The sequence below is a fragment of the Orcinus orca genome, chromosome X (assembly GCF_937001465.1).
Source record: "Orcinus orca chromosome X, mOrcOrc1.1, whole genome shotgun sequence".
NCBI lineage: Eukaryota > Metazoa > Chordata > Mammalia > Artiodactyla > Delphinidae > Orcinus > Orcinus orca.
Window position 1 is genome coordinate 29,905,038 of NC_064580.1, and position 13,498 is coordinate 29,918,535.

Below are 13,498 nucleotides of genomic sequence, written 5' to 3' on the forward strand. Positions count from 1 at the left end.
AAAGACAGCCACTAACAAAGATACCAAATAATAATAGAGAATAATATCTATTAAATAATATAAATTATATTACTGAAAATTTCACCTTCTTGTTCTGCATATGATAGAAGATGCCAAAACAAAAATAATATTGCAAGGCTGTTTTTTTCAGGAATAGGTCCTGTACTGCTACTTAAATCAGTAATTAGTAAATTAACTAATTTTACTGGATCTCATAAAACTATGCTGAGTCTGTTTCTGGTCTGGAATTCTTCTGAGGTTAATGTGAAGTTCCTTATAAATACTGTAAGTCACATACCAGTCTTTGCCCTGTCAGGCCTTCAAGAAGGTCTAGGAGGCGTCTCCCATCCTGCAGGTCACTGAAGAGGTTTTCTATGTGCTGCTTCCCAAACTGAAATAAGAAACATACCCAATTAAAGAAAGCATGCTTCCAGTGATCCATTTCTACGAATACGCCTTTTAAAATTTAAAGCTATGTTTAAGAATATTTAATGTATCTAATTCTTAATCTGCCAAGGGTGATGGATGAAAAGAGAACCTCCAAGTAAAAAACAAAAACCAGTAAATCATCATTCGGCCAAATCTATTTAAATATTTTTCTCAATAACAAGAGTTGGAGATCTATAGTCTAATGGATCTAATTAACTCAACTTTTTGAATGCTGATCCTATAAAGGAGAGAAAAATTGTTTAAATTATCAGGCAGTTGGGCACTGTTTGGGGAGAAGTAAACACACAAAGAAACAAAGATCACAAACAATTTGCCCTGGGTGGGTACATAAGATTTAACCATTTTGTGTACTTGGAAACAGAATGCATAATCAAAGAGGGTTCACCATCCTTCACTCATAAAACATGCTTTCTGCGCATATACATTTTACATGCTGCCTCAGAATGATCCAGTCTCATATTGGATGGTTCAAATTTTAGAAAGGTATGATTTAAATTAAGTTGAAATATGTCGGTGAAAGCTTTTCATCTCTTTTTCTCACTTCTTTACTTGAGAATCATACTGAGGGAAAACAATAGCCACTAATAACATCTAACATTTTTGGAGTGACTATTCATGAGAAACACTCCACTGAATGAATTGATCTTGTAATTTTTGTGACGTTAGCATTAGTATACTCATCCTACAGATGAAACAGAGACAAAGAGTCCTACAGATGAAACAGAGACAAAGAGACAAAACAAGAAGACGATAAAACCAAGATTTTGGCCCAGATCTGTCTAACTCCTGGGGCTCTTGTTCTTTCTATTTTATCAAGCTGCTTCCTTGGCCTTTTCCTCCTTCCATTTGATTATCTTTCAAATATTTTATTTCTTCTGTCATACCCCCAAATATCTTCTTTTTCTGGTTCAAAGCCTACAATCCCTTCGTATGAAATCATTCACAACTTTTTCATCACCCAAGTTATCAAGAAAGCCCTACTTTATCAATGACAGATGCTTATTGAGCACCAATAAACCTGGGCTAGGTGCTAGCACATGCACTAGTAAATGAGATGGATATGACCCCAGCCCTTGTGGAACTTTGAGTCGAGCAGGGAACACAAATATTCCTAAAAGGTAATGCTACAGAGAGGCAGTAAAAGGAACCCAGGAGCACATAACCATGGGAATTCCCATAGTCTGGGGATCAGGAAATACTTCCCTCAAAATGTCGGGTGATGGGTCTAACATTAGCCTTGGGTGATTGGGCTCTTCTCATCTACTCCTTTGATCACACACAAACTTTATATTTCACACAGCTCAAGAAGAGTCCTCGTTTCCAGGCAAAAGACATCTCTGAAGCTTCTAAGATTGAAGACAGAGGATTCAGGCTCTCCCTACAGCCAGGTAGCCATGTCCAAGACAAGTCCGGATAGAGCCTAGGTGCTTCAATTAACGATAACACTGACCCCTGCAAGAAGTCCACCAGTCCCTCCATGCCAGGCTTTGGAAATCAAACCACATATGTGCTTTGACAAAGATAACTGTAAGTTATTCTTTTTAAATTCTACTTGAATAGTTCTAATTAAAAATTTCAGGGGAAAAGAAATGACAAAACACTAAGATACTAGAACTTTTAAAAAGCACTTTTAGTATATATAATGTACAGGTAGATCTTAAAACAACAGTGCCATTCTTATGAAATAAGGAAAGCTTTCTATTAATAAGTAAAGAAAATGAATGTGGGCTTTATAATAATTCTGTCAAGAACCTCATATATAACCCGGAATAACTTGGCATTTGGGGGATAATATTAAGATTTCATTTTCAAATTGGTTGAAGGTCAACAATGCCTTGAAAATGCTATTTTGTTTTGTTTTGTTTTCCAGGAGCAAAATTTTACAGATGCATTTGAGAAGTGAGTAGCTTCTAAACTTATGGACAAAAACAATAGTGCACACTGAAATGTGTCAGGTTTTGAAGAAAATAAAATATAGTTAGTTGACAGAAATACTTGCTGTTATTAAAAATATATATCTAGATAGGCAGATAGATAGACAGATAATAAAGTCTGGCAAACCAGGAGGGATGTGGGCGGTAAAATGTGCATTCAAGGAGAAGGGCTGGGGCTTGGAAAGGAGTAAGTCTAGAGGCAAAGAATAAAGCATGAACCCCAAGGCCATAAGGATCATCTAGCATCCAAGATATGAGGACTAGAAAGCTTATGCTTTTGGGCAAGGAGCTTAAACAAAGGTCAAGAAGGCAAACAGGATCTTGCTTTGATACAAACTTATACACACAGACGAGGTATTGATATTTTATAATTCTCCCTTTTAAACTGGAATCAAACAAAATAGAGAGGGAGGGAAGGACTGCAGACTAATCAGAGCGCACATCTAGTTGGGGCACCTAGAAAGCAGTGAGGTGATAGAGAAAAAGACGGTTTTCGGTATCATATATAACTTTCAAACTCATGCAATCAATGCTGTATTAAAGTATCACAACTGAAATCCAACTTATATTTGTTATATCCACCACAATCTCTAACAGGGTGCCTCTCAAAATGTTCCAGTAAAGCAACTTTCAACAGACGAGACTGAATTTACTTGCCCCGGAGCCTGGCAGTGTAAAGTACATAGTGACTGCAGGTTCAAAATTTCTATGAAAGCATATGTTTTATGTTAAGAATTCATGGAGATTTTGTCTTCCTCTCTTAATGCATGTTTAACTTAAAAGTAATTTCAAGCACTTTGACTGAAAATTCCCCTCCTATGGTCTAATTAAATTGATGCTCAATGAAATGTACAATATTTAGCCTGTAACTTCATGGATGTTCAGGTGTTTAGTCTTATACCTCCTGGACTATGAATATCCTAGAGAAAGCAAAAACTCTCTTTTCTCTGGAATGGTTTTCATTTCTTTCCTAGATTCAACTCCTCATTCCATAGCACTATAGGTATGATGTAGCAAAAGTAGCACACGTTTCTGAGGCAGAAATAGCTGATTTTTCGAACCCGAGTCTCCTATTCACTAGCTGCATTGTCTCCGGCAAGTGACTTAGTCTTTCTGAGGAACAATTTATTCATTAGTATCAACAGAATGGGGACTGAAATAATAGCACATCAGTCTTAAGCCTCTGAAACAGTGTAGGTATGCTGTACAGACTTGGCAAATAGTAGGTACTCAATAAATATAGAAAGCTTTTTTCTGTTTTATTCTACTATTCCTTGGCTTCTTTTTCTTTGGCCAAATATTAGACATAAATACAATTATGCTTAATTATTGAATCTACCAGAAAATACAGAGCTCAGATACAATGTGTTCTGTTTTCTCTTAGTTTGGTACCCCTGTAAGAGTGAAAGTCAAGGAGGGAAGGTGTCCTTCCATATTCAATTACTAATACTAGTGCATGTGGATGGCAAAGGGGAAACACTCAGAGCCTTCAAGCTCTTTATCTTTTTGTTGTTCTTTTGCTTACTTTTCATTAAATCTTCTTCTGTTTTCCTCTCTTTTTATCTCCTATGAAAGACAGCTACTATGCCTTTTTGCTGCAAGTGACACTTACTTCATGAAAACAGTATTATTTCTTTAAAAATTCCCTATCTTTAATGGCTTTCTTTTCAAGTGTATGAAAATTATTTTATAAGACACATAAAACATTAAATGTGCCTTGGGTCATATGACCCTGTGGCTCTCTATCTTCAATCCCTTTCCTGACTAATATTTTCTTTAAAAAGTGAACCATTGGTATTACTTAGCAGTTTCTTACATTCACTTACATATTGAATTCTTCCTTGCTAACCCAAACATCAAGATGAAAGGACCATAAAATGAGACAGCAATCCTTCCAGATCATTGTCAGGATGATATAAAGAAATTCTACATTTATTATCAATTTATTTTTTTTTTACAGACAGTGTTCAAAAAGAAACTCAGACAGGTTGATTGGTAACTGGCATAAACAAAGTGAAAAAATCGACGTAAAAAAATTGAGAAAGGGACAGAAATGAATTGAAAAATATTTAAATAGTTTCTGACTCTTCAGAGTTGTGTCAATCTTTTAACCCGTAAATACACAGAGATCAATACCATGTTGCACTAAAAGAAACTTGAAGAGCACAGGAATAATTTAACATGGCCTTCTGGTGGTAGAAAAGTCAGCCTCTGGACATCCGTGTTGCTGAGAAAATCAAGATACTTCCCTGTGATTCTGAATCTTTAGCTATTAGAAACACCAAGAGCAAGAAAAACACCAAAGAGGAGAGCAAATTTGATTCCAAACTTATTGGTAAATCCTGCTGACCAGCTCCCATAAAAATAATGCAACCCACTGTAATATAAATAGGCAGTTTTCATAGATGATTGTTTTCTTAAGCACGGGTTGTAAAAAGTATTTCATAAGATAATTTTATTGAGGTTAGCTCAGTGAATGTTCACAGACTGAAGAAATTCATATCATCATCACCCCCATGGTGAAAAAGAATATGATCAGCATCCTCAGAGCTTCCTCACACCCACTTCTGTGTACTAGCCCTTTCAAGGATGACTACTCTACTGACTTTTAACACCATAGATTAGTTTTGCCTTGAAAGGAATCTCTTAAAAACAGAAGAATAAGGCTGGTTTAGTGTCTCATTTTAGGAAACTAATAATTGAAAGACTTATGGTTTAGGAAGAGAGAATTTGGAAAGAAAAGAAAAGTTGCAGTGATGAAATATGTTTTACAAAGCACAGGGAAGTACTGCAATACAATGAGTAAGAATATTCTCTCTGCCCCAGAATTCCTTGGTTCAAATCCCAGCTCTGCCATATTTCATGTGTGTGATATGAGCAAGTAACTTAATCTCTCTGGGTCTTACCTTTTATCAACTGTAAAACAAGGATGTAGTATTACCTAGCTTGTGGTGATGCTGTGAAGATTTAAATGCATTTGGAATAGTACTTTGCTCTAAGATATACTCAATAAATGTTAGCCATCATGAATTTATTCCAAATGTTTAACCCTAATAATCCATATTTTCCAAAATTTCCTTGGAATTTTTGGCTCAAAGTAACAGAAGGGGTCAACTTCAAAGTATTGGTATGGGGATTAAATGAGTTAATAAATATAAGGTGTCCAGAATGTTTCCTGGCATAGTAAATGCTCCATAAACCCTAATCACATTTCCCATTTCCCCCTTTCGTTAAATGTCATCACCTGGAAATAGAGAGTAGGACTCTCCTTTGAGGGTGCCAGGATCCTAGCAGGACTTGGCTAACTTGAGGAGAGTTAATAGGGAACAACTTAAAAAGGTGAGGGCAGGGTATAAAGAAACCACCAAAACTGGTAATAGAGAACTGCAATTATCACTCCTAGACACATAGGAAAAAAGAGAAAGAGAGTGGTTATTGGTCCATGAACAAAGATAGAGTCGAGAGAGTCACCTGACATGAGCTTTGATATTTTGGTGATGAATGCAGCTATCTTGTGGTAAATAACTGCCCTGATATTTCTTTCCTCCCTTCCTCTGATCTCCTGTAAATGCTCCCAAGAGCCAAAACCAACTGGAAGCCAGAGATCAAGGGAGTCTGCTGATATCATCCACAGAGGTCAGCCTCCCAGGGAAGAGAAGGGCAGAGAGTGGTCCCAGAGGGATAAACCAAAGACATTCAACACCCTAGACAGGGAAAACAATTCCCTTGATCCACAGTATCAATGTCAGGGATGCCCATGTCAGAAAATAAATGAAGGCCCCAGTGCTTCTCCCCAAACTGCCTATATTATTTTTATCTCTGGTAATGTTGTTTTAAAGACCCAAATGTATCACTGGGACACTTTCTCTCCTATAATAGGGGTATCAAAGTACTGGAATGTTTAGCAGGCTTTAACAGATGAAAATTAACATATATTATTCATTGTTCCTGAGCATCAAATATTTTAAAACTTCTATGTACCAGAAATAGCACTAAAATCTGGGCTGCAAAGATAATGTTTTAAAAAAATCCAAGTTATTCCTTGGAGCTAAGAAGTGCTCAAGAGCTAAGTTAGATAATATAATAGTTTTACAGTCTCTCCAGATATGAAGTGTTATTTGGCAGTAACTCTTTATAAAACATAGTCACTAGGACCCAATGTGTATGTTACACTATTACGTATACAAGAAGAGATTCAACCAGATTGCACATTAGAACTTTCAACAGCAGCCACAACAATGGTTAATGGAAATCAAGTCATTATCTGTAAATGGTCTATTATAAAACCCCAAGTAATATGTGCTTAACCAAGAGTCAGCACGGTTTGTTGTCTGATCAGGTCTACATTTAATATGGTTTGTAATAAAACTGAATTCTTAACCCAGGCCTGTGTTTTCTCACCTGTAAATTAGATAGATCAGTACTAATTCAATTACCAGTTATCCTGAAACAAAAATTAGTAAACTTATATGTAATTTTTATCTTGTATTTCTAGTTATAATGTTAATATAATTCACAAATAGCTATTTTAAAACATGTAGAAACCTTATAAACCATGATTGTAGCTAATTCTGTTATATCACCTTTAAATACCCCCTATAAATTTAAAATTATGAAAGTTAAATTCAGTTTTTATTGAATCACAAAGGTATAAGATTTAAGCTTGAGATAGCCAGGGAGGGGAATGGAGATTGGTTATATTCTATCCCAGTAAAGGCTTCTGCAACAGAAGAAGTACAGTATAAGGTTTGCAAGATGAAGCACTTCATTTCAAAGCATCTAAATACCACTATGATTCTTCAGAAAGAAAGAAAATATTGTGACACAATGGGCACACTCACTAGAGAAATGCCAACCATTAGCACTTAGCTTCCCGCAAAATGCAGAGGGAGAAAGAACTATTCAGACTTGTTCAGATCCTATGGAATGAGACTCTATGGTCAAAAGACATCTGTACATGCCTTTAGTTAATAAATGTAAATTTTATTTATAAAATTAATATTCTTAAAATTTCTCAAATACATTGCAGTGCAATTGCGTGTGGACAATTATGTGACAAGACAGCCTCTTCCTAATCGTTCCCTGCCCCTACCTACTAGAAAGTCAGCCTTGGGCTATTCATTCTCTCTTCTCCCATGCTTATGAGGTGGGTCTGCCAATAAACAGTGCAAAATCAAGGGAACAGGAAACACACAGAAAGGAAAAAAGTCACATAGGCTGGAATATTTAAATAAGAGCTTCTGTCCCCATTATACCTTTATTCCCTTCTGATAGGTTGAACCATATGAAATTTTAAATTCTGCAGTCAAATGTGATTGAAAACTGGCAATTTCACATGATTCAACCTCATATATTTTGTAATGACATGCGTAATAAACATTCAGTGTTTAGTTTAAGTCAGCCACATTTCTGTGCACTGTACATGGACTATTTTAATTAATTCTTATAACAATCAATTAAAATCAATCCCATTTTACAGATGACACAACTTTAGACATAGAGAACTAAGTAACAGCAAATAAGTGGTAGATATGAATCCAAACATAGGTGGTATATTTCCAGATTTATTAACCATTCTCTACTTTGTAACTGCTGTTTGAGCTGGCACTCTTTGATGACAATGCCTTTCAGGGTCAGTATTAGATAAGTTTTACTTGTGTATTTTCATAATGTCTTTCAATAAAATAAGGATAATTTAACTAATTTATTCTTTTCTTTCCCCTGAGGTTTCTGAAGGTCAGATACAGTTATATAACCTACAAACAAAATTGCTTCTAATTTTACGTTGAATTAGTAACTGAAGGGTGATAACAGTGATAATTCTACATATGTACATTAGAAAAATTCTTCAATGTCTTAAATTTCTATTGTTATATCACTCTTTAGGGGGATGCCTCGATGAATCCAGTAAATATTGTTCTAGAGACTAAAACAAATTTTTAACATGCAGAACTCACTCAAAGGTATATAGAAAATCTGGCTTTTTAATGTAATTAAATTAAAACACAAAAGCAATTGCCCCACACACTAAAAACTTAGGAGGCTATAAATCAACATATAATAAATATAATTCTTAAAACTGAATAGGATTGAATAATAGTAAATAGAAGGAAAAGCTTTACTCATGTTTTTAGTGCAGTTATTTCTTGAGAGATCCACTCATACATGCCAAGTACTTATTGAAAGTCTTCCATGTGAGATTCATGCAGTTACATGTTAAAGAATATAGCACTTGGGGTCAAATAGGCCTTCATTTCATTGCAATTCTAACTTTTCCCAGCTGTGTGAATTTGGATAAATGATTTAGTAATTTGTTTGTTTTCCTCGTGTGTCAAAGGAGGGAGAGTAAGTTATTCAATTAAATGTGACAGCTATTATTCAACTACTTTTTATTGTGCTCAATACTGGGAATAACTGGGAAGATAAAAGGTAAAAAAGATACTGCCGTTGTTTTTTCAGCTTTAGTCACAATCTATGAAGGATGTGTGCAGTTAAGCAAAGATATGTATAGCACTGTATTATAACCCTATCAATAGTGGTGGTGTAAGCATGGTGCCAACACAAATAAGAGATGTCATCTTCACTTGAGAAGATAAGAGAAGCAGAAATCCTGGAACTGAATTTACAACATTGAAGAGGCAACTAACAAGGAGATGTGAAAAGAGGAGAAGAATGCCAAGCAGAGGGACATTTCAGATGCTAAGATTCGGATAAATTAAATTACATTAAACCATGAAAAATCAGGTCTTAGAACACAGGGTATATGGAGTGATGGGAGATGATGAGACTTGAGATGTATGAGACACCACAACAAAGGGGGCTTGGTCTGCCAACCTAAAGGAGCTTGAGCAAATATTTAATGGTCATTTGTTTTCATTCTTTTGAACAAGGTATGTAATTTTGAAGTGTTTACCGTATTTTCCACATTAATATTTAGACCGATGTCTTAAGGTAGTTAACCTTATTTAGGAACGGCCAATATAGACATTGTTCAGAGGTGAATTTTGGAGTCCTAATAACTCAAGAGAACTATTCTTGTGTGGAAATATTACTTGACAAGGGAGTCATTTAGTTCAGGAGCAACTGCTCTAAATTATAAATATGAGCTCCTTAAAACTCTAAGCAGTTATCTACCTTTCCACTGGAACTGCTTTTTGCAGAAGCAGAGGTCACAATCTGTGGTAGATTAAACACAAAACTGGGCCAACTATTTTATCCTTTCCTGAATCCATGCCCTTTGCAGCAGGACTTTGCTGCTCCTTTCACGAGGAGGTGGTTTCTACTTCTCTACCTCTGGAATCTGGACTGGCCATTGCCTTGGTCTGGCCAATAGAATGCAGTGGAAGTTATGTTGTTCTACTTCCAAATGTAGGCCTCACAAAGGCTTGAACACTTTTGCTCTCTTGGTCATGCCTCCCCCTTCATCATAAGAACATGCCTTAGCCAGATAACTGGAAGGTGAGACATGTGAAGCAGAACCAAGTTACACCACTAGTCCCAGACTGGCTGACAACCAGACATGTGAGAGAGCTTAGCCAAGATCAGCACAGCCACCTGGTCGAACCACAGCTAGCTAGAGACACATGAATAATCCCAGGAGAGATCTGAAGAACTTCCTGGCTGATCTGAAGAGCTGAAAGAATAATAAATACTTGTTGTTTTAACCTACTGAGTTTCAAGGTAGCTTGTTACATAGCAATAGTGAATTGATACATGTTCATATATGAATGTTTGTTTCTATACAGGAGAAGAAGTCTGAAAAATTAAACTGTATTATAAAGACTGATAAATTATTTATGGAATATTTTTAAAGGAGCCCTTTGTGCAGAAGAACTCCAAGCTAGAAAACATTTCACTGCTGAAGTTGAAATGGACAAAAAAACATTATCTGTAGAGATTTGACTCAATGAATGATCTGGAAAAAAGCACAGTCAATATACTCTACAGAGCTCCTTCGATTCCATCTTGCAAAAAAAATAAAAAGTTCAACAAAGCCCTATTTTAAAAAATTCTCAGCTTCATGGAGCAATTTAAAAAAAAAAACAGTGTCAATCTTAAGATTTACAATACTACCTTTAATAAAATGTAGGGTTTTTTAAAACTCTTTTGTGGTAGCTATATGTTGTAAAAAAAACAAAGATTGTGTTTCTTGCTCAACATGCTCATTTGAAGTTCACTTGAATCTTATGAGAAGTTAAAAAAAGGAAGACTGTTTCATTCTCCTGTTTGATAGATTTTTTACTCTGCTGTCACTTTAGATAAAAATTCCTGTTTATCTAATTTTCTTCATTATAAGTTCTAATTTGTATCAGTTTATCATTCAGATGTTTTCAAAATAAAAATAATGAATCCAAAAGAATTCTCTCTGAATTAAACTGTCACCTTTGGTTAGTGTCTCTAGAATAATACACTTTTAAATAAGTTAAGCTGAATAATAGCCAAGGCAAGTAGTTAGGTTTGACACTTTCCTCCCAAAGCTTCTGAGAAAAATTTTAAATTGTCTTGTACATTAACTAGAAAATCTTAATAGGCACCTGTTTATTTCAAAAATCGAAAAAACAGTTTAATAGCTCTTTAAATAGAAGTTTTATACCAGGACTTTTCTACTAATACATGACTTCATTGTAAAAGGTGCCTAATTTAGTAATTCATTTTTATCAATACCAAACATTTCCTCATTATAAAATACTGCTGTGCAAAATGTTTTATTTTATGAACACAGCAACTGTCCAAAAATACTATTGAGCAAAAAGGAAACAAACTATCTTGGCTTAAAAATATAAGAATTACCAGATTTTAAAAATAAAGAATACCCAAGAGGCACATGAAAAGATGCTCAACATCACTAATTATTAGAGAAATGCAAATCCACACTACAATGTGGTATCACCTCACAACAGACAGAATGGCCATTATCAAAAAATCTAGAAACAATAAATGCTGGAAAGGGTGTGGTGAATAGGGAACCCTCCTGCACTGTTGGTGGGAATGTAAATCGATACAGCCACTATGGAGAACAGTATGGAGGTTCCTTAAAAACTAAAAATAGAACTACCATATGACCCAGCAATCCCACTACTGGGCATATACCCTGAGAAAACCATAATTCAAAAAGAGACATGTACCACAATGTTCACTGCAGAACTATTTACAATATCCACGACATGGAAGCAACCTAAGTGTCCATCGACAGATGAATGGATAAAGAAGATGTGGCACATATATACAATGGAATATTACTCAGCCATAAAAAAATAACAACGAAATTGAGTTATTTGTAGTGCGGTGGATGGACCTAGAGTCTGTCACACAGAGTGAAGTAAGTCAGAAAGAGAAAAACAAATACCGTATGCTAACGCATATATATGGAATCTAAAAAAAAAGAAAAAAAATGGTACTGATGAACCTAGCTGCAGGGCAGGAATAAAGATGTAGACATAGAGAATGGACTTGAGGACACGGGGTGGGAGGGGGAAGCTGCGGCAAAGTGAAAGTAGCATAGACATATATACACTACCGAATGTAAAATAATTAGCTAGTAGGAAGCAGCAGCATAGCACAGGGAGATCAGCTCCGTGCTTTGCGATGAGCTACAGGGATGGGATAGGGAGGATGGTAGGAAGGCTCAAGAGGGAGGGGATATGGGGACATATGTATGCATATGGCTGATTCACTTTGATGTACAACAGAAAGTAACACAGTACTGTGAAGCAATTATACTCCAATAAAGATCTATTTCAAAAAAAAAAAAAGAATTCCAAAACTTATCAACATATGTCACCTAGTTGAATGAACTTTCTCAGTCTCTTAAATTTAAATACTACTGGGAATGCATTAGCAATCTATTATTGAAGTTGGACTGTAAGATTTGAGATGGAGGTTTAAACATAAACTTAAATTTAAAATAGAAAAAAAAATAATTTTAATTGGTTTTAAAAATGGCTCCTTCTGATTTTAAAACCAGTGAATGTACTTTATAAAAAAAAGATATACAGAAAAATATTACAAAGAAATAAAAGGTATAATCTCACCACTCAACCAGTGTCAACTATATTTTTGCACAGTTATTTTTCTATTCATATATAAGCACATTTTTTTCAAACTTGAATTATCTTATATTTCTAGTCTTTCTCTTCTTCTTTGTCTTCCTCTTCTTCTTCTCATCTTCCTCCTTCATTCCCTGTTCTCCTCCTTCATCAACCAAGGTGCCATTTTTGAGTGTTTCTTAATTAAACCAAGATGTTCTAAGAATTTTATGATCAGTGTCAAACTTATTCTGTTTGATATTACAAGAAATTAGTGAGAAAGGTATTGTTTCTACCTTTTTAGACATGAGGATATTAAGATTCAGTAGTCTTAAGTAAATTCACCAAGGTGTTTAAACTCAGATTCAAATCTATTTCCTCTAACTCTGAAGGCTATATCTTCATCCCTACCCCACTTTCTTGTTTTTTGTTTATTTTTTTAAACCTCATATGATAAACATTTCCCTGCATAACAAAATCTAAAAAAAAAAACTTTGAAAAAAAAGAAGGCATCATAGTGAAGCCTGCATGCATATTCTATTAAAAACAGATTCTTGTACTGGCATCCTTCCAACTGTGGTTCCATTAAGGGCTCACAGTCATGTTTATCTTAGACTGTATTATAAGGATCAGAAACTAAAATGTGCCTGTGTCTAAGATGAAATGATGACTCTTCAAATCTAGCCAATTTGGGAGTTTGCAAATCATAGTCGACCCTCTAGGTATTTATCATCGTGTAGCACTGGGAATTATCCTGACTTCCTCATTTTATGGAATATACTGAGCATGGTATGATTGTTTTCAGAAGGATTTAGAAGCTAATTTATCAAAAGTCTATTCTTTGATATTTATGTTCATCAACTTTTGATAATTCTTCCCATTTCTTATTTTATCCCTAATATAATTGTGTGGGCAATCCATGAGGAAATAAATCAACAGGAATTGATTCATTAATGAATGTGTGGAAAAAATAATACAGAATACTAAATATTGTTATCTGTTTTAGTTCACAAAACAGGCATCATCTTTTATAACACTTCAATTACTCGTAAGCCAATCTTAAGAGCTCCTTTGAGGCACTTAAAAGTA

At 35.0% G+C, this 13,498-nt stretch overlaps 1 protein-coding gene across 1 annotated transcript in view; it reads right to left on the reverse strand.

Moving 5' to 3' along the window:
- Positions 1 to 13,498, reverse strand: part of DMD (dystrophin) — a 2,251,544-nt gene that overhangs the window by 1,780,725 nt on the left and 457,321 nt on the right. Inside the window, exon 3 of the mRNA XM_049704774.1 lies at positions 299 to 391. Coding sequence (XP_049560731.1) covers positions 299 to 391 — 93 coding nt within the window. The remainder of the gene's footprint in view (positions 1 to 298; positions 392 to 13,498) is intronic.